The sequence below is a fragment of the Notolepis coatsorum genome (assembly GCF_963971535.1).
Source record: "Notolepis coatsorum genome assembly, chromosome: 11".
Lineage (NCBI taxonomy): Eukaryota > Metazoa > Chordata > Actinopteri > Aulopiformes > Paralepididae > Notolepis > Notolepis coatsorum.
The window spans coordinates 109,961,009-109,988,312 of NC_140175.1; the positions used below are offsets into that span (position 1 = coordinate 109,961,009).

At 42.8% G+C, this 27,304-nt stretch overlaps 1 protein-coding gene across 1 annotated transcript; it reads right to left on the reverse strand.

The window, feature by feature from the left end:
- Nucleotides 1-20,402: 20,402 nt before the first annotated feature.
- LOC311237242 (uncharacterized protein) lies at nucleotides 20,403-23,917 on the reverse strand (the record flags this gene model as incomplete). The annotated part of the gene is made up of 3 exons (XM_084325049.1): nucleotides 20,403-20,468; nucleotides 23,020-23,139; nucleotides 23,726-23,917. The coding sequence occupies 3 exons, from the start codon at nucleotides 23,915-23,917 to the stop codon at nucleotides 20,403-20,405; spliced, it is 378 nt and encodes a 125-aa protein (XP_084181175.1).
- Nucleotides 23,918-27,304: the final 3,387 nt, after the last annotated feature.

Sequence of the window (27,304 nt, forward strand, 5' to 3'; positions counted from 1 at the left end):
ATAAAAAAAGTGAGGAAGAGAGGTGAGATGATGTACGATGATAAGAGCACCCCTCACTTCACACAAGTGCGATTTTTTTTAATCACTCAATTACTCACTCTGTAGGTCTACAGTAACAAGCTACAGTCAGCATCCAGTTAGACTGGACAGGAAAGAGAAGCAATCGCCTAGCCTGACACCATCTAGGCAATACAATGTGTATCCATGCACCTCTAAAGCTCACCAATTACGTTGTCCATTTCTTATAGGTTGCACTTTCATCACTTTATTCCAACATAACACTTTTTTTTTAAGTTTTTGCAACAGCATAATTATATTCTGAATCACCAGCATCACCACCTCACTACCTAAACTTAACCTATGAAGTAGTTTGCAGGGGAGGAAGCTCACCAAACATGCAGGCTTGTAGTGTGGTGTGCTTGAATGGCTTATTGCTTTCTGAACAACGCTTGTCTTTCTTTCCAGCCCAGTTGAACCCACTGGCCAGGGCGTTGGTCATAGCAGTTTTCAACATCAGTCTGATCAGGTTCTCTGAATTGGTGCCTCCTACCAAAGCCAGGCGAGAAATCTAAATCAGAGAGAAGAAAATGAAGGCCCTGCGTTAGAAACAGCATAACATTTATTTTATGAACACAGAGCAACCAACTTGTTTATACACACACTTTATGCATGCACTGATGATATTCCAGCCCATGTCAGTCATTAGGTTTAACCACATTAACCCTCCTGTCCATATGTAAACGGTATATTTGAACAATTTCAAAACGTTTCATAAATAGCAGATATACAAGCTCTAACACGTTTTGAACTAGAAAGTGCTAAACACATTTTTCCCCTGAACAAGACCACACTGAAAAGATCTACATTTGATAAATGAATGCAGTTCAATAAATTACCATCTTTTGACGGACTGATTGCTCCATCAGTAATGATTCTGCCTCATTGAAGTCTTGTTCACTGGCGATTGGCAGCTGGAAGGGGAGCATAGTGGTTGTGGTTGCCACCCCGTGTCCCCTGGTCCCACCAGATATGTTGCCCTCAGCCAACTCGGTCTGGATGAACTGCACATCTCTGGACAGATCCTTCACCACGACAAGTAATTCAGCAAGCATTGAATTCATCTTCTGGATGGTAAGGTCTTCAGAAGAAGAGTTAAAATCATTAAGTGAGAAATAAAAATAAGCAGCAAATCACACAAGGAATTACACCATGTCCAATAGACTTGCCTTTCATAAGCTGCCCGTCATCGCCGGCCATCTGTCTACGCTGTGAAACACCAGATGGGGTGTTGTAGTTCTCTAAAGAGTGATGGTTTGTCCTTGAATTAGCAGCAACAATTAACTTATAATCAGTGAGGATAGCCTGCTCTGTCTCTCTCAGTAATTTGTTGACTCTACGTCTTTTAGCCCGAGAATAAGATGACATAGTGATGAGGTGCTGTAGTCAATGTAATGGTACATCAATTGTGGTATTTACTTGGCTAGAACAGGTCTTTGCTTCAATTGCTGCAACGCGCGGCTTCTTGAAACTGGTACGTGATTCTGGAAAAAGAAAGAAAAAAGGGGGGAGGGTCCTGATTAATGTGCTGCATTGCAATGTGCAGGGTGAAACGCTTGCATAATTCTACATTTTGATCAATATCAAGAGAGTCCATTATTATATTATTGTTATATTGTTCATTAGAAAATACCATGCATATAACCAAACGTCTAACTATATAGTCAATGTAATGGTACATAAATTGTGGTATTTACTTGGCTAGAACAGGTCTTTGCTTCAATTGCTGCAACGTGCGGCTTCTTGAAACTGGTACGTGATTCTGGAAAAAGAAAGAAAAAAGGGGGGAGGGTCCTGATTAATGTGCTGCATTGCAATGTGCAGGGTGAAACACTTGCATAATTCTACATTTTGATCAATATCAAGAGAGTTCATTATTATATTATTGTTATATTGTTCATTAGAAAATACCATGCATATAACCAAACGTCTAACTATATACTATCTGTATGTCATGTATGTCCCTCCCTATGCCATAAATGTCATCATGTGTATGTCATAAATGTCACTATGAATTGAAAATGGGGGACCCTGATGTAAACGAGACAAAAACGTCTTTCTCTGGTCTGCATCCCCTTAACAATTGTGTGTATTGAGCCATACTGTATTGTACCCCTTCTGCAATCTGTTAAATAAAGTTTTCATTCATTCATTCAACATTAGCAGGACCAGTGGCACGCCAAACAGCCTGCAAACTACCTGGCGTTCTATCGCCATGCTCTAAGACAAACTCTAACCTTAACCAACTTCGAAAGAGTGCCTAAGCTTAAAGGGGAGATGAAGCATATAGCGATATAAACATAGTCATAGCATCAAATTAGTATTTAGATAAGCCACAGAAAAAATCACGTTATAAAAATAAGCAATAGACACAATATTTCTGACAATGTGAATACATTCCCTGAGGTCCATAGATGTCCCTAGATACCAATAATATGCAAATGGTCTTTCGATTTTGATTACTATTATTGTGAAATAATAATTAAATGTGAAATATTGCTATGTTATTGTGAGATTACAAAATCTGATGTGATATTACAGAGGATTTTGATTACAGCATTTTATTGTGAAATAATAATTAAATTATGTGAAATCAAAGGATACTGTATGAATGTCACTCATAACAGAATTAGTTATCAATAACCTACCTGTATAAATGTTAAAAGTTGTTGCAAATATTTGTTTCCCCTCATAAATATACCACTATACATTAATTTCTTATATTAGTTTTAAAATGACCATTTAACAGTTTAACAGTGCTCTGAAAATGCTCTGAGAACATGCAGTCATCATTCACTGTTTTAAGCACAAACACATTAGGGAGGGAGGGAGAGAGACAGGCCCGGCCTGTATGCCTGCACCCTGCCATGTTGTTGGTTTACCATGACTTTTTAGCAAGCAAGCATAATGGTAGCAGCAATGCTAAGCTAACTGATTGTGCCAGTGTATCCTGTTAAAGAATACAGCATAAGCCACATTTTGAAACGTTACTGACGTTAGCCTACAAAAAAAGGTATAATAGTATATGCAACAGGTGGATATCACTAAACACCAAAATCAAGAAACATTCATTATAGCTAACTGCTAACGCTACTAGCTAAATTAGCTTCAGCTAGCAGGCATGCATAACGGTTAATATAATATTCTCTACCATGTAAAAACGAACACGGCACTACTCCACTGGCGTTTGCAATCTAAAGCATACATACAACATACAACATAATCGACATTATTGCCATGCAGTACTCACCAGTCTTAACTATGCAGAGAGACATGAGGTAGCTGCCAGGAAGCTGCCGCACAGGTGCATTCTGGGAGGCGGGGCACAAGTGCAGTGCAGTCTGGGTGATGAGACAATGACGACAGCATACGTTGAGCAGCATACATTGATTCAACATTTATTAGATCTTGGCATTTCAATCATTAAAATTCAACCACAAAACAATATTGATTCAATGACATGTTTTCAACATTGGTCAAGTGGTTCATCGGTTAATGGTTGATCCACCATCAATCGTCGACCTTAACCAAAAATCAAGCATTTTGACCATAACTCAACATTGAATTAACATCTTTTGCTATCTGGGTATTGAGACGGGCAGGAAGGAGGGGTATGTACTTTAGCTAAGGAGGAACAAAAGCTTACTTGGAAATGACCCATTTCCCCCACCGGGCGAACCTATTTGGTAAGAGATAAAAGAGGAACTAATTATCTTAGAACAGGAAACCAACTGAAAATAACAGTTGGGGTCAAAAGGGTTTATTGACACTAAGCTAAAGCAATTTCAGGTTACAACACGGCAGCTGCTCGCTAAGGTCCAGAGGTCAGAGAGATGACACCAGACTATTTGGAAATCTCCCCTTACACAGTAGAATGCCACCAGTTACATCGTTTGTTAATTAATGTTAATACTGAACAAAATACTTAGTGATCAAAATAGAGCTACAAACTGGATATTAAAAACTGGTTCAAAACAACCAAGGATAACAGTAAAACAATAAGAAAACATAGGTAGTAAATTAAGGATTAAAGAAAAGGTTATTACTAAGAGAATAGACAACCATCAGTAAGATGGAAACAGTTAATAAGACAATTACATGAGTTACAATGTGGGCATAACTCTTAAAACTATTAGAAAAGACGGTTAGTCACTGTCTAGACAATAAAGAATTATCTTAGTATTCTAAAAAGCAATTACAGAATGGTAAAGTGTTTGTAGATGGAAACAGCTCATGTTTTATTATCTGTGCATCGAGAGCCAGTTGGTGTCTCCCCAAGTTAGACTGTGTAAACATTGTGTCAGCATACCAGGCTGACGTGTCATGACGTGTCATCAAGCGAGGAGATCCTTTGGCCAATGGAGAAGCCCGAGCCCTGGGACACACGTCTTGGGGGAAGTCCCTTCTTCTTCCCTTTTTAAACACAGAGCTGGAGATGGACGGACACACACAGACCTGGAGTGAGACAGACCTGGACAGAAGGAGAGCGCTGGAGACTCACCACCCCGGCGACTCGAGAGCCGAGCCGGAGACTCAGAGCCACTGACACCCGATGACAGACGATCGCTTCGCAGCAGGAGATCCTGCCACAGAGAGAGACGAAATCAAGCGCTCCTTGCTTGAGCGCTGAGACTGACGGAGACCCAAGGTTGCCTTGGCGACCACCACAAGAGAAGCCGCGTGTTGTCATGGAACCCGAGAAACAACAATACCACCACCGAAGAAGAAAGCTCTGATCGGCCATAGCTGATCAGATCATGGACAAAACTGCCACATCAAAGAGACGATTAGATTACAGTAAAGATCTTGTACTGGTTTGATTCATAGCTGTGGTTTATTTAGAAATGGAAATAAACACACCAGTTTGTTTTATTCAGACCACCTCGTCAGCGTCTTTCCTTAATAGAAGTTAAATAGAACCGAACATCTGAAATACCAAACAATGCAGAGGAGAAGGGTAAAAGACTATACGATCACAGAACTTAGATATAGATATAAATGAAGCGAAAGATACTTCACGTCTCATATAAACCAGGCAAACTGGATGCCGGATTCAAACTATGGACAAAAGAAGGAATAAGTAAAATATCTGACCTTTACAAAGAGGGGGTCTTGATGTCTTTTGAGGAACTATCAATAAAATACAGCATCCCAAGGAAGCATTTCTTTAAATACTTGCAACTGAGACGTTTCATTTCCTCTCTGCAAAACCACTCACTGGTAATTCCTACACTTTCATCTTTAGAAAAAATTATCATCAAGAACTGCAATAGCAAAGGCCTGTTATCAATGTTCTATAACTGGCTTGTATCTGGTTCAGATGAGACGAGGACTGGAACAGAGCATGCGAGGAGGCTCAGAAACAAACAGCCAACACTAGCTTAAAACTACTTCAATACAAATGGCTGATGCGGACTTATATAACCCCTGTCAAACTGAATAAATACAACAGCAACACACCAGACAGTTGCTTTAAATGTACCGAGGCTCGGGGAACTTTTGGGAATGTGACAAAATCAAGAAGTTCTGGGGGGAGGTGGTGAATAAAATCAAAGATATCTTGTCAGTGAATATCCCATTAGACTCCAAAATGATATTGCTACACCTATATCCAGTAAATCTCAACCTGAGAACCAAACAATTTAAATGTATTGATTTTGCTGCAGGCAAAAAGAACAATAGCTTCCAATTGGAAGAAAATAGACGCACCCACAATCGGTGCTTGGATTAAGAACATGGCACAATGCATGTCAATGGAGAGAATAACATATATCCTCAGGAACAACATAGAGGTTTACGAGGATATATGGAAACCATTTAATGACTATCTGAGAAGGAAAGATATAGGAGGGCTGCTATAGGATGAGTCCCCCCGCTCTCTCCCGCGGTCAGTCGTGACCCAGACCCCGGGGAAGAGCGGAGGCACGTCATTGAAGGTGTTATAAAGATGTAATTTATGTTTTTTTTTTTTTATAATTTTTTTTTTTCAATTATTTTTATTTATGTACAAGCTATTTTACTGGAGGTACCAATGAATGTACGTAATATTTCTATATGACAACAGTAAAAACAGACTCAAAGATGCTAAGAGAGAGAAAAGGGGAGGGGGTATGTGGGTATACTTGTATACACTTGTGGAGAAAAGGAACTAAGAATAACTGACGACAATGAAAACCTGAAATGTGTACTGTAAAACCCAATAAAAATATTGTATAAAAAAAATAAAAAAACATTCAACAACATCATTTTGATACCTGTAACTGACCGCCAAGGGTAAAGATGCCTATCATCTTTATTGTCAGTAAGCTTTCATTTACGTTGGTCTAGATCAGGGGTAGGCAACCCTAGGCACGCGTGCCTGCATAGGCACGCAGGGGCATTTGCATAGGCACAGGGGGCAGCAGTAAAAAAAATATATATATATAATTTTTTTTTTTTTTTTTTGCTCTGAAATATTATAGTGAAATATTTTGCACTGTTGTCGCATTTATCTTGTTGAAATCCTCCCACAGGTTCTTTTTACTACCACATATTTAATTGAGACCCATTATTTGTTTATTATTTCAATTTAGCTGGAAATACATTGCTACATCATTCAGTAACATTTGCAGAGCCTTATAACAAAAACATTATTACGGTCACCATTGTGACCAGTGGGATTAATCAACAATTTTTATTATTTATTTTTCTATTTCATTGAACATTGCACATGTTAAAAGCAATTTCTTTTTACTCAAAATGTGAGTATTACCAAGTCAACTTGTGTTCTTAAAACAATGACAATAAACATAGTTTTATTAGGTTGAAATAATGTGGTTGTGTACTTATTTTTCTGTTAACTTATTATGGATTGAAAACTGAAAACCTTAATGCACAGTAACTGAACTCAATATTTTTAAGTTCTGGTAACTTATTATTATTATTTTTTTTACAGTGTAGTCGTGCGATCAATCAAAACTTATTTACACGATATACCTCACATTCACCCTCCATTCACATCCTGGTGTTCTCCTGGTGTTCTCCATTAGGCCTGTAGGTGGAGCTATGACAGCACACGTACAGTACACACACCAAATGGGCAAATGTGAGTGAAATGGTCGCACTGTATGCAGCTGTTTGTCTGCATTGCATTCCCCCCCAACTCAGATTTAGGGTTGATACAACCATCATAATAATATTGTTAATAATAACAATAACAATAATGATGTAATAATGTAAAAATTATCATTAAAAATACCTGATTATGAGAAAAATAATTTACGATGCATGGAATATTGTTGAGGCACACTAGTTACAACTATATTTCAAACAGGCACTCCATGTCAAAAAGGTTGCTGACCCCTGGTCTAGATGATCGACTTCTCTTTATTAGCTCAGAATACTGAGCTTTCTATTTAAGAAAAGAATATTTCAGAGCCACTTGTGCATTTTCATTTCGTGTCCACATGGGGGCAGAGCTCGTCTTTCCTATAGTATAAAGGTCACAGCATCCTGTGTGTGTGATCAAGGCAGGAAGTAACTCAGAGACAACGATGGAGCAGACAGCGAATTATGTAGAATATAAGGACCTTACTTCAGTAAATAACACCCCTTGGTAAAGCGGAATAAGGTACGTCGAACACTAAAATGTATTATTGTTATTATTATTATTACTGTTGTTGAAGAGGTCTATATTTATGTGTGGTAAACATGTAAAGTGGTGCACTCACTGATTAGGTTCTAATCAAAGGCACCTGCTGCCGAACAAGTAACGTTACTATTTATCATTATTTTTCCTTAAATTCCTTTATTATGGAAGACGAGTTCACCCTCAATAATATCATTAAATTCAAATGTTTGTTTGAACACGTTAGGTGCTTTGTTGTGAACAATATTGAACTGTGAACAATATAACTAATTGTATATGTTTGTGTTTTTGACTGTCACAGTTTTCACGGTGCAAACGGTGCAAACGGAGCAAACGATGCAACCGTCACAACATGTACAACTACGGTGCAATGACAACTACCAAAGAAAGACGACAGTGATGCTATGCTGAAATGCAAAAGAAAAATTAAAAATAAATAAAAGCACCTGTACGAAACATAACCGCATCTTTATTTCACCACCAAGCCGGGGGGCAGTTACAGTGAAAACTTACCCGACTCTGAAGAGGATAAACAGTGAGTAAACCCATACTCTGAAGAGGATAAACAGTGAGTAAACCCATACTCTGAAGAGGATAAATGTATTATGAAACCTCATTCTGAAGTGGATAAATGTGAAGTAGACCTTACTCTGAAGAGGATAGATGTTCTGAAGAGGATGGATGTATTATGAAGACTTTATTCTGAAGTGGATAAATGTACAATGAAGACCATACTCTGAAGAAAATACATGTATGTTGAAGACCTTACTCCGAAGAGAATACATGTATGTTGAGGACCTTACATTGAAGAAAATACATGTATGAAGAGAAGGAAGAATGAATCTACTGAGTTAACCCTATGCTGTCTGGTATCCATCCCAGCAATACCACGGACGTGTGGCAACTTCTGTATATCTAATTACCCTTATGCTGTCTGGTATCCATCCCAGCAATACCACGGACGTGTGGCAACTTCTGTATATCTAATTACCCTTATGCTGTCTGGTATCCATCCCAGCAATACCACGGACGTGTGGCAACTCCTGTATATTTAATTAATATTATACTGTCTGATATCCATCCCAGCAAGTGGAACTCTTAAATACCATCTATTTATTGATATTTTGAGTGTGTGTGATCAAGCACAATGTCGGCCCAAGAAGACGATGCTGGCAACCTCTTGGAGTTGGAACAGAACAGGACAGGTGCTCGCCAAAGAACTCTAACCGAGAAAGGAAAGGAAAATCGTGAAGTGGAGGATAAGAGGAATGAGAAAGCTTTTAACAAAGCTTATCAGAAGTGGAAGAAGATAGCCAAGGAAGCAAGAGGGAAACTAAGAACCTTCTGTCCAGCAGAAGAACTTGAAAGACTAAAACAAGACATTCAAGCAAGTTGTGACTTAGTAAGAAGTTTGTATGAGTCCATTTTACGTAACCATGCCACGACTCCCGAGATCGCAAATAAAATGGACGCCTGTATTCAGCTGACGACAGACACCCAAGAGCTTGTGTGTAAGCAGCTGGAAACAAAAGAAGAAGATTTTAATGAAAGACTTGAGAAGGAGAGGGTGAGAATAGCTCTGAACAAAGGAGTACAGATCTGTATATGGTCACACAAATACTGAAACAATTCACTCTCAACGTTCCAAGGCATCAAACAGGCGGAGTGAAGCTGAACTCGCGGCTAAAGTAGAAGAGGTAAAGGCCATTAAAGTGATCCAGGCTCAGCAAACCAGTCTCCTCCAACTAGAGGGGGAAGAGGCAGCCATGCTGGTGGAAATGGAGAAGATGAAGGTGCAGAGTCGACGTAAGCTGGAGGAGGAGAGGATGAAGTTACAGCAGCTACAAGCAGAGAAGGAAGTCCAGGTAGCAGCACCCCGAGTGAGGGCATACAGTTCTGGAAGTGATCTAGACAACGAAGAAGAAGAAGTCACTGACCATGAAATAAATACTGCTCACCAAAATCCTGAATATAGTGCTCCGCTACATCCTACATCATTTCAACGTCAAGCATCTCCCAGCGCGACGGCAAACCAAGAGGCCTTCAGTCTAGCCGAACCAATCACAAGTGCATTAAGCATGAATCGCCTACCTACACCAGAACCAACAATATTCAACGGTGACCCTATGAAATTTGTTGATTGGAAAATGACCTTCATGACCCTGATACACCGAAAGCCTCTCCCAACAAGTGATAAGATGTTTTATCTGAAAATGTACCTTACTGGAGAAGCTTGTAAGTCTGTGGAAGGATTCTTTTACAGAGACTCCGAAGAAGCATATAAAGGTGCCTGGAGAGTGTTGGAAGAGAGGTATGGGAACCCCTTCATTATACAAAGGGCGTTCAGAGACAAGCTAATGAGATGGCCTAAGATAAACACAAACGATCCTCTGGCGCTCCGAGAGTTTGCAGACTTCCTACAGGGATGCACAGAGGCAATTCCACATGTCCGAGGGCTGGACATCTTGAACGACTGTGAAGAGAACCACAAGCTGCTCAAGAAACTACCTGAGTGGATTGTGCGAAGATGGAGCAGGATCATCGTAGAAGAGCTAGATAAATCTGGAAGCTATCCAAGTCTTGCACACTTTTCAAAGTTTCTGAACAAAGAGGCACGAATAGCTTGTAACCCCATCGCTACCCCACTACTGTTGAACTCCAGAGCCTCAGACGAGAGGTTTCCCAAGAGAGCCAGAGCGTTGAATACAAGCACTCACATAAAGAGCAACATCGTGGAGACACAGTATTCACCCTATAGAGCCAGACCACCTTGCCCAATCTGCAAGAATGAGAATCATGGCATTGCTACATGCACTAACTTCGCATCAAGGTCTATAGAGGATAAGAGAACGTACATCTACCAAAATCACCTCTGCTTTGGATGTCTGAGGAAGGGACACTCCAGCAAGGACTGTAAACGGCGACAACCCAGAGTGGCACATCAACTGCAAACTACCGGAGCCCAGATGTCCGCAGAGTCGTGTCTCACACTACTACCCGATGTGCTTCTGCCACCTCCAGCATTGTCCCAGTCCTTGTGTCTTCAATTCAAGAGCCACAAATAACGGTGCTCACTTACGCACTACTTGACACACAGAGTGATACAACGTTTATCTTAGAGGACCTGCTTAAAGAGTTAAGTGTGGAAAGTCAACCTGTGAAGCTGAGACTCAGTACAATGACTGCTGTAAATACAGTTATAACCAGCAAGAGTGTCAGCGGCCTACAAATCAGAGGACTCCATTCTGCAAACAACATCAGAGTGCCACAAGCCTACACTCGTAGCTTCATCCCAGTAGACAAATCCTACATTCCTACTGATAAAACAGCGCTACAGTGGCCTCACCTCAAGCATCTCGTAAACAAGTTACCATCACTTCTAGACTGTGAAGTGGGTATGTTAATAGGATGTGATTGTCCCTCAGCGCTAGCTCCCCTCGAAGTCATCACAGGCTGTGAAAACGAACCTTTTGCACAGAGGACAGAACTTGGCTGGAGCATAATAGGCTCATCTAACCCTCATCTGGACCGACAAGGGAGCCAGAGCTTTGTACATAGAGTGTCAGTAAAAGAAATACCAGCCCCGTCTACAACAGATGTCCTTAAAGTACTTGAGTCGGACTTCTCTGAAAGGAACTACGAGGACAAGTACGTGTCTCAAGAAGATGTTCACTTCATACAATTCCTCAGTGAGAACATCAGACAGAAAGAAGATGGACACTACGAGATGCCTCTACCTTTCAAGGGTAGCAGCCCACCATCCCTACCAAACAACAAGAGACTAGCTACAGTCCGCCTCCAGTCTCTAAAGAAGAAGCTAAAGACGGATAAAGAGTATCACGAACGCTATAAGGCTTTCATGAAAGACATCATCGAGAAAGGTGACGCAGAACTTGACCATACCACTTCATATGGAGACCGCTTGGTACCTTCCTCATCACGGCATTTACCACCCTCAAAAACCTGGCAGGCTAAGGGTCGTGTTTGACTGCTCAGCTAAATTCTGTGCAGTTTCCCTAAATGACTGTCTATTGACCGGTCCTGACTTAATCAACTCCCTAATAGGAGTTCTATGCCGCTTCAGAAAGGAAGACGTGGCCATAATCTGCGACGTGGAAAGAATGTTCCACCAGTTCTTCGTCCACCCTGACTCTCGAAAATACCTCAAGTTCCTGTGGTGGAGGGAAGGTGATTTGGAAACGCAACCACAGGAATACAGGATGGCAGTTCACCTCTTTGGAGCTGCTTCGTCTCCTGGATGTGCCAATTTCGGCCTAAGGTACATGGCACACCAACATAGAGAAGACTACCCAGCAGCCTCAGCCTTCATTGAGAAGAACTTCTACGTTGATGATGGGTTAGCCAGCGTTTCATCAGTCGAAGAGGCCAAGAAACTGATCATCGAGACACAAAAGTTGTGTAAACGAGGAGGCCTACGCCTCCACAAATTCAACTCTAACCACAAAGACGTCCTCGACTGTGTGAAACCCTCAGAAAGAGCAACAATCACTGACCCTCTCGAACTTATGTTGGAAGCGACCCCAACTGAGCATGCACTTGGCCTTCAGTGGTCTATAGACAACGACACCTTCAGCTTCAATGTCAACATGAAAGACCAGCCTTCAACCCGTCGAGGAATCCTCTCCATCGCCGCCTCTCTTTATGACCCACTCGGGTTTGTTGCCCCATTCACCCTAAGCGGAAAACGCATACTCCAAGAACTATGCCGCAGAGGCATAAGATGGGATGATCCACTGCCAGATGACTTAAAGCCACGGTGGGAGGAGTGGAAGATCGGGCTATATAACTTAAAATTCACGATCCCTAGATGCTACCACCCACATAACTTCGGCAACATCATCAAGACGGAACTGCATCACTTTGCTGATGCCAGCAGCATGGGGTACGGCGCTTGTTCCTACCTCAGGTACAAAAATGACAAAAATACAGTACACTCCAGTCTTGTGATGGCCAAAGCAAGAGTAGCACCCACAAAGGTCTCAAGCATCCCACGACTAGAGCTCTCAGCGGCAGTGGTCGCAACCAAATTAAGTGTGTTGCTGAAAAGAGAACTGCAGATGAAGATCGATGAAGAATTCTTCTGGACAGATTCACAAGTAGTTCTGGGCTACATCAATAATGAGGCAAGAAGGTTCCATGTGTTCGTCGCGAACAGAGTCCAACTGATAAGAGAAAACACTGACCCAAGTAAATGGCACTATATCGAAACAGCAGAGAACCCGGCAGATCATGCCTCCAGAGGCCTTCAGGCATCTCACATTCCTTCAACAAACTGGATGTCAGGTCCTACATTTCTCTGGGAGCAAGAAGTACATCCCAAACTGAATCCCTTCGCAGACCTACTCGTCGGCGATCCTGAGGTTAAGGCTGTCCAAGCTTTCACAACCAAAGTTAACAATTGTACAGACATTCTAATTCGCCTAAATCAGATCTCTTCATGGTCAAAGATCCTGAAAGTAGTTGCAAGAATCAAGAGGCTGGGATCGGGGAAAAGTACACAACACCGAACTGGTGACAGTCAAAGAACGAGAAAGAGCTGCCAAAATAGTGATCAAGCTCGTCCAGCAGCAAGCCTTCTCTCAGGAAATTAAGAGATGCCAGGAAGGAGATGCTCTTCCAAGTTCAAGTGCTCTTCATTCCCTTGATCCAATTCTGCATCGAGAACTTCTCTGTGTGGGTGGAAGATTGAGACGCTTATCCCTCAGTCAAGAAATGAAACATCCCATCATTTTGCCAAAAGACAGCCCTATCACCAAGCTAATTACGGCTCATCACCACGCTCAAGTTTGTCACCAAGGCCGAAGTCAAACTCAAATGGAACTGAGAGCAAATGGATTCTGGGTCATTGGTGGGAGCAAATTAGTAGCCAAGCTGATTCACAACTGTGTACGATGCAGGAAACTCCGACGACCTACTGAAGAGCAGCAAATGGCTGAACTCCCTAAAGAGCGTGTGGAAGACTCACCGCCTTTCTCATACAGTGGCATGGACTGCTTCGGCCCCTTCCTGATTAAAAAGGCAAGGAAGGAGTACAAAAGGTATGGCCTGATACTAACTTGCCTGGCTTCACGAGCTGTCCACATCGAGATGCTTGAAGACTTATCAACAGACTCATTCATTAACGCCTTGAGATGCTTCATCAGCCTCAGAGGAGCTGTTCGGCAACTTCATTGCGACCACGGTACTAACTTCGTGGGAGCTAGAAACCAGTTTAAAGAAGCACTCAAACAATGTGATGCCAGTTTACTGGAAATCTTTCTAGCAGAGAAACAGTGTGAATTCGTCTTCAACGCTCCATCCGCCAGCCATGCAGGTGGTGTCTGGGAACGTCAAATCAGGACAGTAAGAAATGTGCTGAACGCCACTATCGCTCTGTGTCCAGGCAGACTTGATGACACCTCCCTTAGAACACTCTTCTATGAAGCTACAGCTATTGTAAACAGCCGACCACTGACAGTAGATGGTATCAACGACCCTATGGCGCTAGAACCCTTAACACCAAACCATCTCGTCATGATGAAGTCTAAAATTGCTCTTCCACCCCCTGGGAGATTTGTTAAAGAGGACATGTATGCAACCAAGAGATGGCGCAGAGTCCAGTACCTAATCGAACAATTCTGGAGCCGCTGGAAGAAGGAATACCTCCTGAACATTTCTACACGCCAGAAGTGGCACGTACCACGGCGTAACCTCAAGGTGAACGACATAGTCATCCTCAAGGACAGTAACCTGCCAAGAAGCCAGTGGCAACTATGTCGAGTCGTCGAAGCCACTCAAGAGAGCGACGGTCTAGTACGTCGAGTAAAAATACAGACTGGGGAGCGAAAAGATCACTCTACCAGACCTTCAGTCCTCGAGCGACCGATCCAGAAATTGGTACTCCTCCTCGAGAGTAATTAGTATAGAGACACTTGAATTGTATTATTTTGATCTGTTATGTGAAATCTAAAAGGAAATCATGTATGACTAAATTAATTGTTTTGTGCTTATCCGTCATAGCAGGATTTGGTGGGAGTGTAACTGACCGCCAAGGGTAAAGATGCCTATCATCTTTATTGTCAGTAAGCTTTAATTTACGTTGGTCTAGATGATCGACTTCTCTTTATTAGCTCAGAATACTGAGCTTTCTATTTAAGAAAAGAATATTTCAGAGCCACTTGTGCATTTTCATTTCGTGTCCACATGGGGGCAGAGCTCATCTTTCCTATAGTATAAAGGTCACAGCATCCTGTGTGTGTGATCAAGGCAGGAAGTAACTCAGAGACAACGATGGAGCAGACAGCGAATTATGTAGAATATAAGGACCTTACTTCAGTAAATAACACCCCTTGGTAAAGCGGAATAAGGTACGTCGAACACTAAAATGTATTATTGTTATTATTATCATTACTGTTGTTGAAGAGGTCTATATTTATGTGTGGTAAACATGTAAAGTGGTGCACTCACTGATTAGGTTCTAATCAAAGGCACCTGCTGCCGAACAAGTAACGTTACTATTTATCATTATTTTTCCTTAAATGCCTTTATTATGGAAGACGAGTTCACCCTCAATAATATCATTAAATTCAAATGTTTGTTTGAACACGTTAGGTGCTTTGTTGTGAACAATATTGAACTGTGAACAATATAACTAATTGTATATGTTTGTGTTTTTGACTGTCACAGTTTTCACGGTGCAAACGGTGCAAACGATGCAACCGTCACAACATGTACAACTACGGTGCAACGACAACTACCAAATAAAGACGACAGTGATGCTATGCTGAAATGCAAAAGAAAAATCAAAAATAAATAAAAGCACCTGTACGAAACATAACCGCATCTTTATTTCACCACCAAGCCGGGGGGCAGTTACAATACCCTTAACACTTTAATCGCCATGGGTTAAATTCATAATTTACCATCCCTCGCCAGCCCTATTTAACATGGAGAAATTCCCCTTCTTTGCAGGGCTATAACTTTTTAAATTCTATTGCTAAATTGCCATTATTATGGCCCATTCAATGTCCTATATGTATTGTTCAGGGTGTAGCAACGTTAAACTTTTTCATTCACATATTCATACTAAAATATGGTCTAAAGTATAAGTGTTTTTATCGTTTTCTGCAGCTTTCTTCAGAACGTGATTTATAGCCCTAAATGCATTATATTGATGATCAAATACAGTTTGGTAGGAATCTGTGCGAGAAAAAAAAAAGTCAACTGGACGTGGTTCTAGAAGTTTCTACGCATCATCTGATGATGACCGGATGGGCGGGGGATCGTTTATAATTCCGTGGGCAGCGTTAGATGATTCATCCAGAGTGGGTCATATGTTCATCAGATCAGTTATTTTCTAGAAGACGTTAGAAAATAACACTGAATCTTACCGTGGCTTCCTCGCGCCGCTGGCAGATGAGCGTGGAACAGAATTTTTTCTATTATGGGATGGAGAAATGCCCGATCCATTTCCAGGTTGTATAATAGTATATACGTCCAAATCATGTTGTTTTTTCGAGTTATTTGCACCGATCGATTCACTGTGTCAATACGGAGTCTCTCTAACGATAGCGAGTGGCCGGACCACATATGGATGAGCACTACCGGTTCAAAGGTTAATATCCGGTTGGCGATCTGCCGATCGGCCACCAGATGGCGCTCTTGAACCGCTAGAGAGTTGAGGAGATCAGCAGTGTGTCTCAGGGCTCCGGAAAGGAAATATGATTTCGATGACAGATTTTTGAAATATTGACATCAAAGATGAGTTACGGCGTCTTCGGCAGCATGAGCATGGCTCGGAATGACGTGAAAACTCGTCCGCGGCGATCATAGTGTTAACTTGTATCATATTTCTTTTCCAAATGTTCTCCCGTTCTACCCATGTCACATAAAATAATATTTGTGGTTGTAGCCTCTGCTATCCCTGTCTGATTTACGTACATATAACCATAATAAACATTAACATCACCATTAACACTTCCATGGTAGTTGAGGGTCTCTGTCTTATCCCTCTTTCCCCCGCTGGTGGGTGGGGAGTAGTGGCTCTCCTAGTGAGAGGGCTCCCCCTAGTGGCTAACAGATGCGCACTATACATGTCCAGCTCGTTCTGTGTGCGACCTCCGAGCTCCCGGTCATAAGCTCTGCATTAGTCACTTTCATGTTCCCGTCTATTTGTATTATGTGTCACGTGTAATCCTGTGGTTCTTTCATGTCCGTCTCAATACATCTCTTGAATCTCCATGTCCTTTTTTATAACTTTTGGTATAATTATCTCGTATGTACTTTACCATCTTCTCATTGCATATTTAAGTCCTTTTCATGTTTACATTTACTTGTATTGTGTGTGTCACATGTATACCAGTCTAATGTGTATTGTACTTATCCTTCCTTGGATCACCGTACAGCCACCTCTGTTGAATAGTCATGGTCGAAGGTTATCTTCTGCCCCTCCACCTCCATCTTTGTCTGCCAGGCTGCTCTGAGAATGTTTTCTTTGACTTCGAATTTCAAGAAATTAACTATAACTGCTCTCGTGGTGTTTATCTGTGGCTTCGGCGCTAGGGTCCTGTGTGCCCTTTGAATCCCTATCTCGTCGAGGTCTGACATTTCCAATTATCCTCGAATTAGGTTGTCTACATATTTGGTCATCGAGTCTCCTTCTATCCCTTCTCTCAGTCCCCATATTCATATATTATTTCTCCTTGACCTCCCCTCCAAGTCTGTTAGCTTTTCTCTCAACATGTTTTGTTGTTCGAGTGTCACCGTTAGAATTCCTTGTATTTCTGTATTCCATTCCTCCGTTTCAGCTGTCCTGTCTTCTAGCATCCTTATGTCTTTCTCTTGTTCCTGTAGTTTTCTATCAATTGTCTCAAGTCTCTTATTTATTTCTTCTCTGAGCTCTTCCTGACCCTTCTTTAATTCTTCTTTAATTTAAGTCTGTCGATGTTGTTCTGGATGTTCTGCGTGTTAGCTTGGATGCTAGTCTGTATGCTAGCTTGTAGCTCCGCTACCCAAGTGGGCATATCTGCTCCGTCGCCCTGCGTTATGCTAGCTTGAATTACCTCCTGCGTCACCTCCTTGTGTCGATAACTTTCCTTGTACTTCTTCTGGGGTCGCCTTTCTTTCGCTTTTTCTCATGTTCATCCTTCCTTTTCTCTTATATCCTTGGATTGTCACTTTTTATTTTGTTTTAGATAGTTTTACTTCCTTTTTTCGATATTCTTTGACCGGGAGCTCTTTTCTATGGCCGCTTACCCGAACATCTCAAACCGGAAGTCGTGTCTTATGTGTCCGTGTGTCTGTGTGTGTGTGTGTCTGCATGTGTGTGCATCAGTGGAGGTTATTCCATGACAACACTTGAGGCAGAAGTTCACTCATAATTATTATTAATTTACATATATATATATATATATTTTTTTTAATAATAAATATTTTTTTATTAGAAATGTTTTCATCTGTAAAAAAAATGCAAGTGACAGCTCTGAGCTCTCTGATCAGGGCTGCTCCTAACTGCAGTAATGGCGAGCTGTCAATCACTCAGTGCAACTAAACTGCACGGGTTGATTTTAGGAATAGAATTATCCAATCAAAATAGGCTATTTGAGTCATCTAAGCCCCGCCTGTGCAGTTTTGCGCGCGCCACTCACGAACGGGGATTGAATGATTGACAGCCCTCAATGTTCTGACACTCAAATCAGAGAAGAGCTGCGTAACTGTGATGATGTCATCAAGTTCTCCGGCTGTTTGATTGATTGATTGATTGATTGATTGAAAATTTTATTAACAGATTGCAGAATGGGTACAATACAGTACAGCTGTAACAACACAGTAGGCTAAATTAAACTTTGCACCAACATTAGGACCGAAGTATAAACCAGCAACTGAGCAACATGAAGAAGTGGACTTATGCATCTGGATCAAAAAAAAAGTAAGTAGTAGTGTTTGTAAAACTAAAGCCTGGACGTTAGCCAGCCAAATTGTTTACATAACGATACCTGGACGCTAACGTTAGCGAACGTTAGCCAGCCGAATTGTATCCAGAACAATACCTGGATGCTACCGTTAGCTAACGTTAGCCAGCCGAATTTTATCCAGAATACCTGGACACTAACGTCCCTGACATCAAGCTAACTGTAACAGTGTTTAATGAGAGATGGTAAATTCAATACACCAAGCTAACTTACTGTAGCTTACACAGTTGAGTGTTTAATGAGAGATAGTGGATCCAATACACCAAGCTAACTGTAAGTGTTTAATGAGAGATGGTAGATTCAATACACCAAGCTAACATACTGTACACAGTTGAGTGTTTAATGATATAGTGGATTCAATACACCAAGCTAACTGTAACAGTGTTTAATGAGAGATGGTAGATTCAATGCACCAAGCTAACATACTGTACACAGTTGAGTGTTTAATGAGAGATAGTGGATCCAATACACCAAGCTAACTGTAACACAGTGTTTAATGAGAGATGGTAGATTCAATACACCAAGCTAACATACTGTACACAGTTGAGTGTTTAATGAGAGATAGTGGATCCAATACACCAAGCTAACTGTAACACAGTGTTTAATGAGAGATGGTAGATTCAATACACCAAGCTAACTGTAACAGTGTTTAATGAGAGATGGTAGATTCAATACACCAAGCTAACTTTACACAGTGTTTAATGAGAGATGGTAGATTCAATACACCAAGCTAACTTTACACAGTGTTTAATGAGAGATGGTAGATTCAATACACCAAGCTAACTTTACACAGTGTTTAATGAGAGATGGTAGATTCAATACACCAAGCTAACTTTACACAGTGTTTAATGAGATGGTAGATTCAATACACCAAGCTAACTTTACACAGTGTTTAATGAGAGATGGTTTTTCATTTCATTTCAAACCTTTATTTATACTCGTGAAAGCACTGAGGTTTCCCTCATTTACAGTGATGACGAGTTAATGAGAGATGGTAGATGGAAATCACTTCTATGTTGCGATAACTTCTCTGGATCATGTTTAAATGTGTTTGGGGGGGAAATGTCCAGGCTGCAAAGTAAGCAGTATGGTAATAGCCTATCAGGCCAATACATGGAATTACTTCTTCTTAGTAATTGTCCTTAATAGTTCTTTGCTGGTATGGCAACATATTAGATTATATTGAAAGTGGTCTTAAAAGGTCTTAAATGTAACCTATTGAAACTTGTAGGAACCCTGTCCGTCAACATCCACCTTCAGAGAGACCATAACACCTGCCCATCATGAAGATGACGTGTCACCCACCTCTACAAGCAGCAGTATCACCACCACCACTAAAGGTTTGACCTCACAAGACCCTGCACTATGGCCAAGTAGGCCATACCCAACAATGTGGTATCAAGGGGACCAATACAGGTCAAAGATATTGTTTTCCCCCAAAATCCAGCGAACATGGTATTCTGTATTCGGTGTACTCAGTCTTCTGTTTGATATTATAAAAGAAATTAATATGATGAATAAATGCCTTGTAGTTAAAGAAAGCTTGAATTTCGGACTTCTTAATTACTTTTAATCTCTCCCGTCCTCCCCAATTTTTTAACGCACCAGCCACCAATGACACACACATTGGGGGATGTTTTAAAAATAAAATGTTTGCTTCACCAAAAAATTTGGTCAGCAGCCGCCACTGGTGTGCATGTGTGTGTGTGCAATGCATGTGCGTGTGCGTGTGTGTGTGTGTGTGTGTGTTATGAGGTTGAGGAGCTGTTCATCTCTCCTACAGTCTTGTTGGTCTGTAACACGTTGTCAATGTCCTGGAAAGAGAGAGGAGAGTTATTTAAAAGCAATAACAACATCAATAGTTTAGTGACAGCTTTATGAAAACATCATTCTGAAACCTTAAACAACTTATAAGATACAAGTACTTCTGTCGTGTGGGGGAACCAGCTCATGTCTGTTACAAGCCTCACTGAAGCCTCACTGAAGCCTCACTAAAGCCTAGGGCTGTCCCCGACTAAGGATTTGGATAGTCGACTTTGATTGGCCGAAATGATCCGATAGTCGACTATTAGTCGACTATAAAAAAAAATCTGAAAACAAAAAAGTATACTTTATCTTTTTTTTTTTTTTTTTTTATCATTTCATTTGGGCTGTGGGGGGTGCTTAATGTCTGAAGGAGTCGACTGAAGGCTTCTTGTCCTCTGCAAAAGCATGCAATTGGTCCACTGATGGATACATCTTGATATTTGTCTAGTCTAGTGTGTTCATTAGATGGGTGAAATCCTCTTTCAGTGCCTCTGTGCCTGTTTTCTTAGGCAGTTAGCCTCTGGTATGTGTGCCATTAGCCACTAGGCCTCTTTTCTTTTGGAACGAATGATAAAAAAAAATCAAAAAGAAAATATATATATAATTATTATTATATATATTTTTTGCATTCGACTAAGAGGTTGGCAGTCGACTACGGCTCCTTTCGATCGATTAATCGACTATTCGACTAATAGGGGTCAGCCCGTAAAGCCTCTCTAAAGCCTCACTAAAGCCTAACTGAAGCCTTTACATTTACATTTAGTCATTTAGCTGACGCTTTTATCCAAAGCGACTTACAAGTTCTGTACAACAAGTCATCAGGAAGGGCACAACTCTATCAGCTGAGTAACAATGTACATCAAAGTGTTGCGTGCTACAGTGTAGGTTAGTTTATTAGGACAAGTGCATGACGGTAAGGTTAGTTAGGGTTAGATTTATTTTATTTTATTTATTTTTTATTTTATTTCAGATAATGGTTGAAGAAGTGGGTCTTTAGTCGACGGCAAAAGATTGGACGTGTTTCGGCTGTCCTAACTGGGGTGGGCAGTTCATTCCACCATTGTGGGGCAAGGACTGAGAAAAGGCAGGTTCTCCTTGATGACCCTCCCGGAACTCGGATCAGAGTAGGTCTGAGGCGGCCAGAAGATGCAGAGCGTAGGGGTCTTGAGGGTGTGTAGTTAGAGACCATTGACCGGAGGTAGGTGGGAGCGGTTCCCTTTGCTGCACGGTATGCCAGGTCGAGGGCCTTGAAGCGGATACGTGCAGCAATGGGGAGCCAGTGCAGGTTCCTAAGAAGTGGGGTGACATGGGCCGACTTCGGTAGGTTTGAGATCAGGCGGGCCGCTGCATTCTGAATGAGTTGAAGAGGCTTGGTGGAGCCTCACTGAAGCCTCACTAAAGCCTCACTAAAGCCTCTCTCTGAAGTCTACTTTGTCTGCTCTGTGGACCACGTTTCAGTGAGGCTTCAGTCAGCTTCAGTCAGCTTCAGTCAGCTTCAGTCAGCTTCAGTCAGCTCGGACAGACAGGAGCGTGTCTCCGTTGACTGTGTATTGACTGTTGTCGAGGAAACCGGAGAGGTTAAGAATGCGCTTTGGTCAAATCATCTTGATTGATACACATTTATTTGCTAAAACATGGTAAATCGAATACAATTTAGTTTAGGAGTTTTGGTTGGAGGACTTGATGTTCTCTGGCCAAGAAAATTTAGTCAAGGACCAGGTGGGAGGGGGCGGGGGAGGGGATAACCAGGTGGGAGGGGGCGGGGGAAGGGATGACCAGGTGGGAGGGGGCGGGGGAAGGGATGACCAGGTGGGAGGGGGCGGGGGAGGGGATGACCAGGTGGGAGGGGGCGGGGGAAGGGATGACCAGGTGGGAGGGGGCGGGGGAAGGGAGGACCAGGTGGGAGGGGGTTGGGGAGGGGATGACCAGGTGGGAGGGGGCGGGGGAAGGGAGGACCAGGTGGGAGGGGGTGGGGGAGGGGATGACCAGGTGGGAGGGGGCGGGGGAAGGGATAACCAGGTGGGAGGGGGCGGGGGAAGGGAGGACCAGGTGGGAGGGGGAGGGGAGGACCAGGTGGGAGCGGGCGGGGGAAGGGATGACCAGGTGGGAGGGGGCGGGGGAAGGGATGACCAGGTGGGAGTGGGCGGGGGAAGGGAGGACCAGGTGGGAGGGGGCGGGGGAAGGGATGACCAGGTGGGAGGGGGCGGGGGAAGGGATGACCAGGTGGGAGGGGGCGGGGGAAGGGAGGACCAGGTGGGAGGGGGCGGGGGAAGGGAGGACCAGGTGGGAGGGGGCAGGGGAAGGGATGACCAGGTGGGAGGGGGCGGGGGAAGGGGGGGGGGATGACCAGGTAGGGTGGAGACAGGAAGGAGGGGGGTGTTAGGGTTCAGGATGGTAGAAGGTAGGTGTTTAACAAAGGAATTGTCCACACTATCTGGAGCTAGTACGAGGCACAGCATAGATTGTGCTGAGAAAGGACTCTGCCATCAACATCATCATTGGTAAGTAAGACATAATAAATAAATCATCTGAACTATCCCTTTAATGCAGCACACTTACTATGAGCTGCCAGTAGGGGGCCTCCATCAGCTGCTGCAGCAGGCGGTGCTGGACGAGGAGGGAGAACGGGATGCACTCCCCAGGCCCACAGCCCAGGTCCCGGAACACCCCCTCCAGCTCCTACACACCAAGCAGATTACATTAATACATAAACTCCTCTTCGTAATTAGTTTTTTTATGTAAATAGTAAGTAGATGTTTTCATTTATTTATTTAGTTAAGACTTGGGCTGACCCCTATTAGTCAATTACTCGACTAATCGGTCGAAAGGAGCCGTAGTGGACTAGCCAACCTCTTAGTCGAATACAAAAAAATATATATATATTTATAATATATATTTTTTTCTTTTCTTTTTATCATTCTTTCCAAAAGAAAAGAGGCCTAGAAGCGTAACTATTAGCTTTTGCACTTGACAAAAGCTATTCTTCCTGGGGTCCGGCACTTACAACAATACAACAATATTCAATACATTACATCATTATCAACATCAATTACATCATCAATTGCATCATTATCAACATCATTAACAATCTCATCGTCAGTTAAGGATGATATTGTACAAGATACTTATTAGTATAAAGTATTAAAATAAAATAATTAAAATAAAATAAATAGTGCTTCCCGAGCAGCACTCATAAATACAATTAACAGTCAATTGGTTTTCACCGCTATGCCATAATGGTTAGGGGTTAGGGTTAGGCCTGTACCTCCATGACCTCCTCGTGGCTGGTGCATCCTGGGAGGAGGAAGGAGGCCCCGCGGCAGAGGACCGTGAGGAGGCCAGCGACGGACACACCTTCCTCCCCCGACACGCAGCTCGCTCCCCCGGGGGTCCGCTCGTCTTCCTCACCTTCACCCTCTGAGGGACCCAACTCCACCGCCTCTTCTATGTTGGGCATGGACTACACACACACACACACACACAGACACAGACACACACAAAACAATCATAGGTTCACTGCATACTAACAGACTATATGGATGGATGGATGGATGGATGGATGGATGGATGGATAGATAGATAGATAGATAGATAGATAGATAGATAGATAGATAGATAGATAGATAGATAGATAGATAGATAGATAGATAGATAGATAGATAGATAGATAGATAGATAGATAGATAGATAGATAGATAGATAGATAGATAGATAGATAGATAGATAGATAGATAGATAGATAGATAGATAGATAGATAGATAGATAGATAGATAGATAGATAGATAGATAGATAGATAGATAGATAGATAGATAGATAGATAGATAGATAGATAGATAGATAGATAGATAGATAGATAGATAGATAGATAGATAGATAGATAGATAGATAGATAGATAGACAGACAGACAGACAGACAGACAGACAGACAGACAGACAGACAGACAGACAGACAGACAGACAGACAGACAGACAGACAGACAGACAGACAGACAGACAGACAGACAGACAGACAGACAGACAGACAGACAGACAGACAGACAGACAGACAGACAGACAGACAGACAGACAGACAGACAGACAGACAGACAGACAGACAGACAGACAGACAGACAGACAGACAGACAGACAGACAGACAGACAGACAGACAGACAGACAGACAGACAGACAGACAGACAGACAGACAGACAGACAGACAGACAGACAGACAGACAGACAGACAGACAGACAGACAGACAGACAGACAGACAGACAGACAGACAGACAGACAGACAGACAGACAGACAGACAGACAGACAGACAGACAGACAGACAGACAGACAGACAGACAGACAGACAGACAGACAGACAGACAGACAGACAGACAGACAGACAGACAGACAGACAGACAGACAGACAGACAGACAGACAGACAGACAGACAGACAGACAGACAGACAGACAGACAGACAGACAGACAGACAGACAGACAGACAGACAGACAGACAGACAGACAGACAGACAGACAGACAGACAGACAGACAGACAGACAGACAGACAGACAGACAGACAGACAGACAGACAGACAGACAGACAGACAGACAGACAGACAGACAGACAGACAGACAGACAGACAGACAGACAGACAGACAGACAGACAGACAGACAGACAGACAGACAGACAGACAGACAGACAGACAGACAGACAGACAGACAGACAGACAGACAGACAGACAGACAGACAGACAGACAGACAGACAGACAGACAGACAGACAGACAGACAGACAGACAGACAGACAGACAGACAGACAGACAGACAGACAGACAGACAGACAGACAGACAGACAGACAGACAGACAGACAGACAGACAGACAGACAGACAGACAGACAGACAGACAGACAGACAGACAGACAGACAGACAGACAGACAGACAGACAGACAGACAGACAGACAGACAGACAGACAGACAGACAGACAGACAGACAGACAGACAGACAGACAGACAGACAGACAGACAGACAGACAGACAGACAGACAGACAGACAGACAGACAGACAGACAGACAGACAGACAGACAGACAGACAGACAGACAGACAGACAGACAGACAGACAGACAGACAGACAGACAGACAGACAGACAGACAGACAGACAGACAGACAGACAGACAGACAGACAGACAGACAGACAGACAGACAGACAGACAGACAGACAGACAGACAGACAGACAGACAGACAGACAGACAGACAGACAGACAGACAGACAGACAGACAGACAGACAGACAGACAGACAGACAGACAGACAGACAGACAGACAGACAGACAGACAGACAGACAGACAGACAGACAGACAGACAGACAGACAGACAGACAGACAGACAGACAGACAGACAGACAGACAGACAGACAGACAGACAGACAGACAGACAGACAGACAGACAGACAGACAGACAGACAGACAGACAGACAGACAGACAGACAGACAGACAGACAGACAGACAGACAGACAGACAGACAGACAGACAGACAGACAGACAGACAGACAGACAGACAGACACAGACAGACAGACAGACAGACAGACAGACAGACAGACAGACAGACAGACAGACAGACAGACAGACAGACAGACAGACAGACAGACAGACAGACAGACAGACAGACAGACAGACAGACAGACAGACAGACAGACAGACAGACAGACAGACAGACAGACAGACAGACAGACAGACAGACAGACAGACAGACAGACAGACAGACAGACAGACAGACAGACAGACAGACAGACAGACAGACAGACAGACAGACAGACAGACAGACAGACAGACAGACAGACAGACAGACAGACAGACAGACAGACAGACAGACAGACAGACAGACAGACAGACAGACAGACAGACAGACAGACAGACAGACAGACAGACAGACAGACAGACAGACAGACAGACAGACAGACAGACAGACAGACAGACAGACAGACAGACAGACAGACAGACAGACAGACAGACAGACAGACAGACAGACAGACAGACAGACAGACAGACAGACAGACAGACAGACAGACAGACAGACAGACAGACAGACAGACAGACAGACAGACAGACAGACAGACAGACAGACAGACAGACAGACAGACAGACAGACAGACAGACAGACAGACAGACAGACAGACAGACAGACAGACAGACAGACAGACAGACAGACAGACAGACAGACAGACAGACAGACAGACAGACAGACAGACAGACAGACAGACAGACAGACAGACAGACAGACAGACAGACAGACAGACAGACAGACAGACAGACAGACAGACAGACAGACAGACAGACAGACAGACAGACAGACAGACAGACAGACAGACAGACAGACAGACAGACAGACAGACAGACAGACAGACAGACAGACAGACAGACAGACAGACAGACAGACAGACAGACAGACAGACAGACAGACAGACAGACAGACAGACAGACAGACAGACAGACAGACAGACAGACAGACAGACAGACAGACAGACAGACAGACAGACAGACAGACAGACAGACAGACAGACAGACAGACAGACAGACAGACAGACAGACAGACAGACAGACAGACAGACAGACAGACAGACAGACAGACAGACAGACAGACAGACAGACAGACAGACAGACAGACAGACAGACAGACAGACAGACAGACAGACAGACAGATAGATAGAGTGACAGACAGACAGATAGATAGATAGATAGATAGATAGATAGACAGATAGATAGATAGATAGATAGATAGATAGATAGATAGATAGATAGATAGATAGATAGATAGATAGATAGATAGATAGATAGATAGATAGATAGATAGATAGATAGATAGATAGATA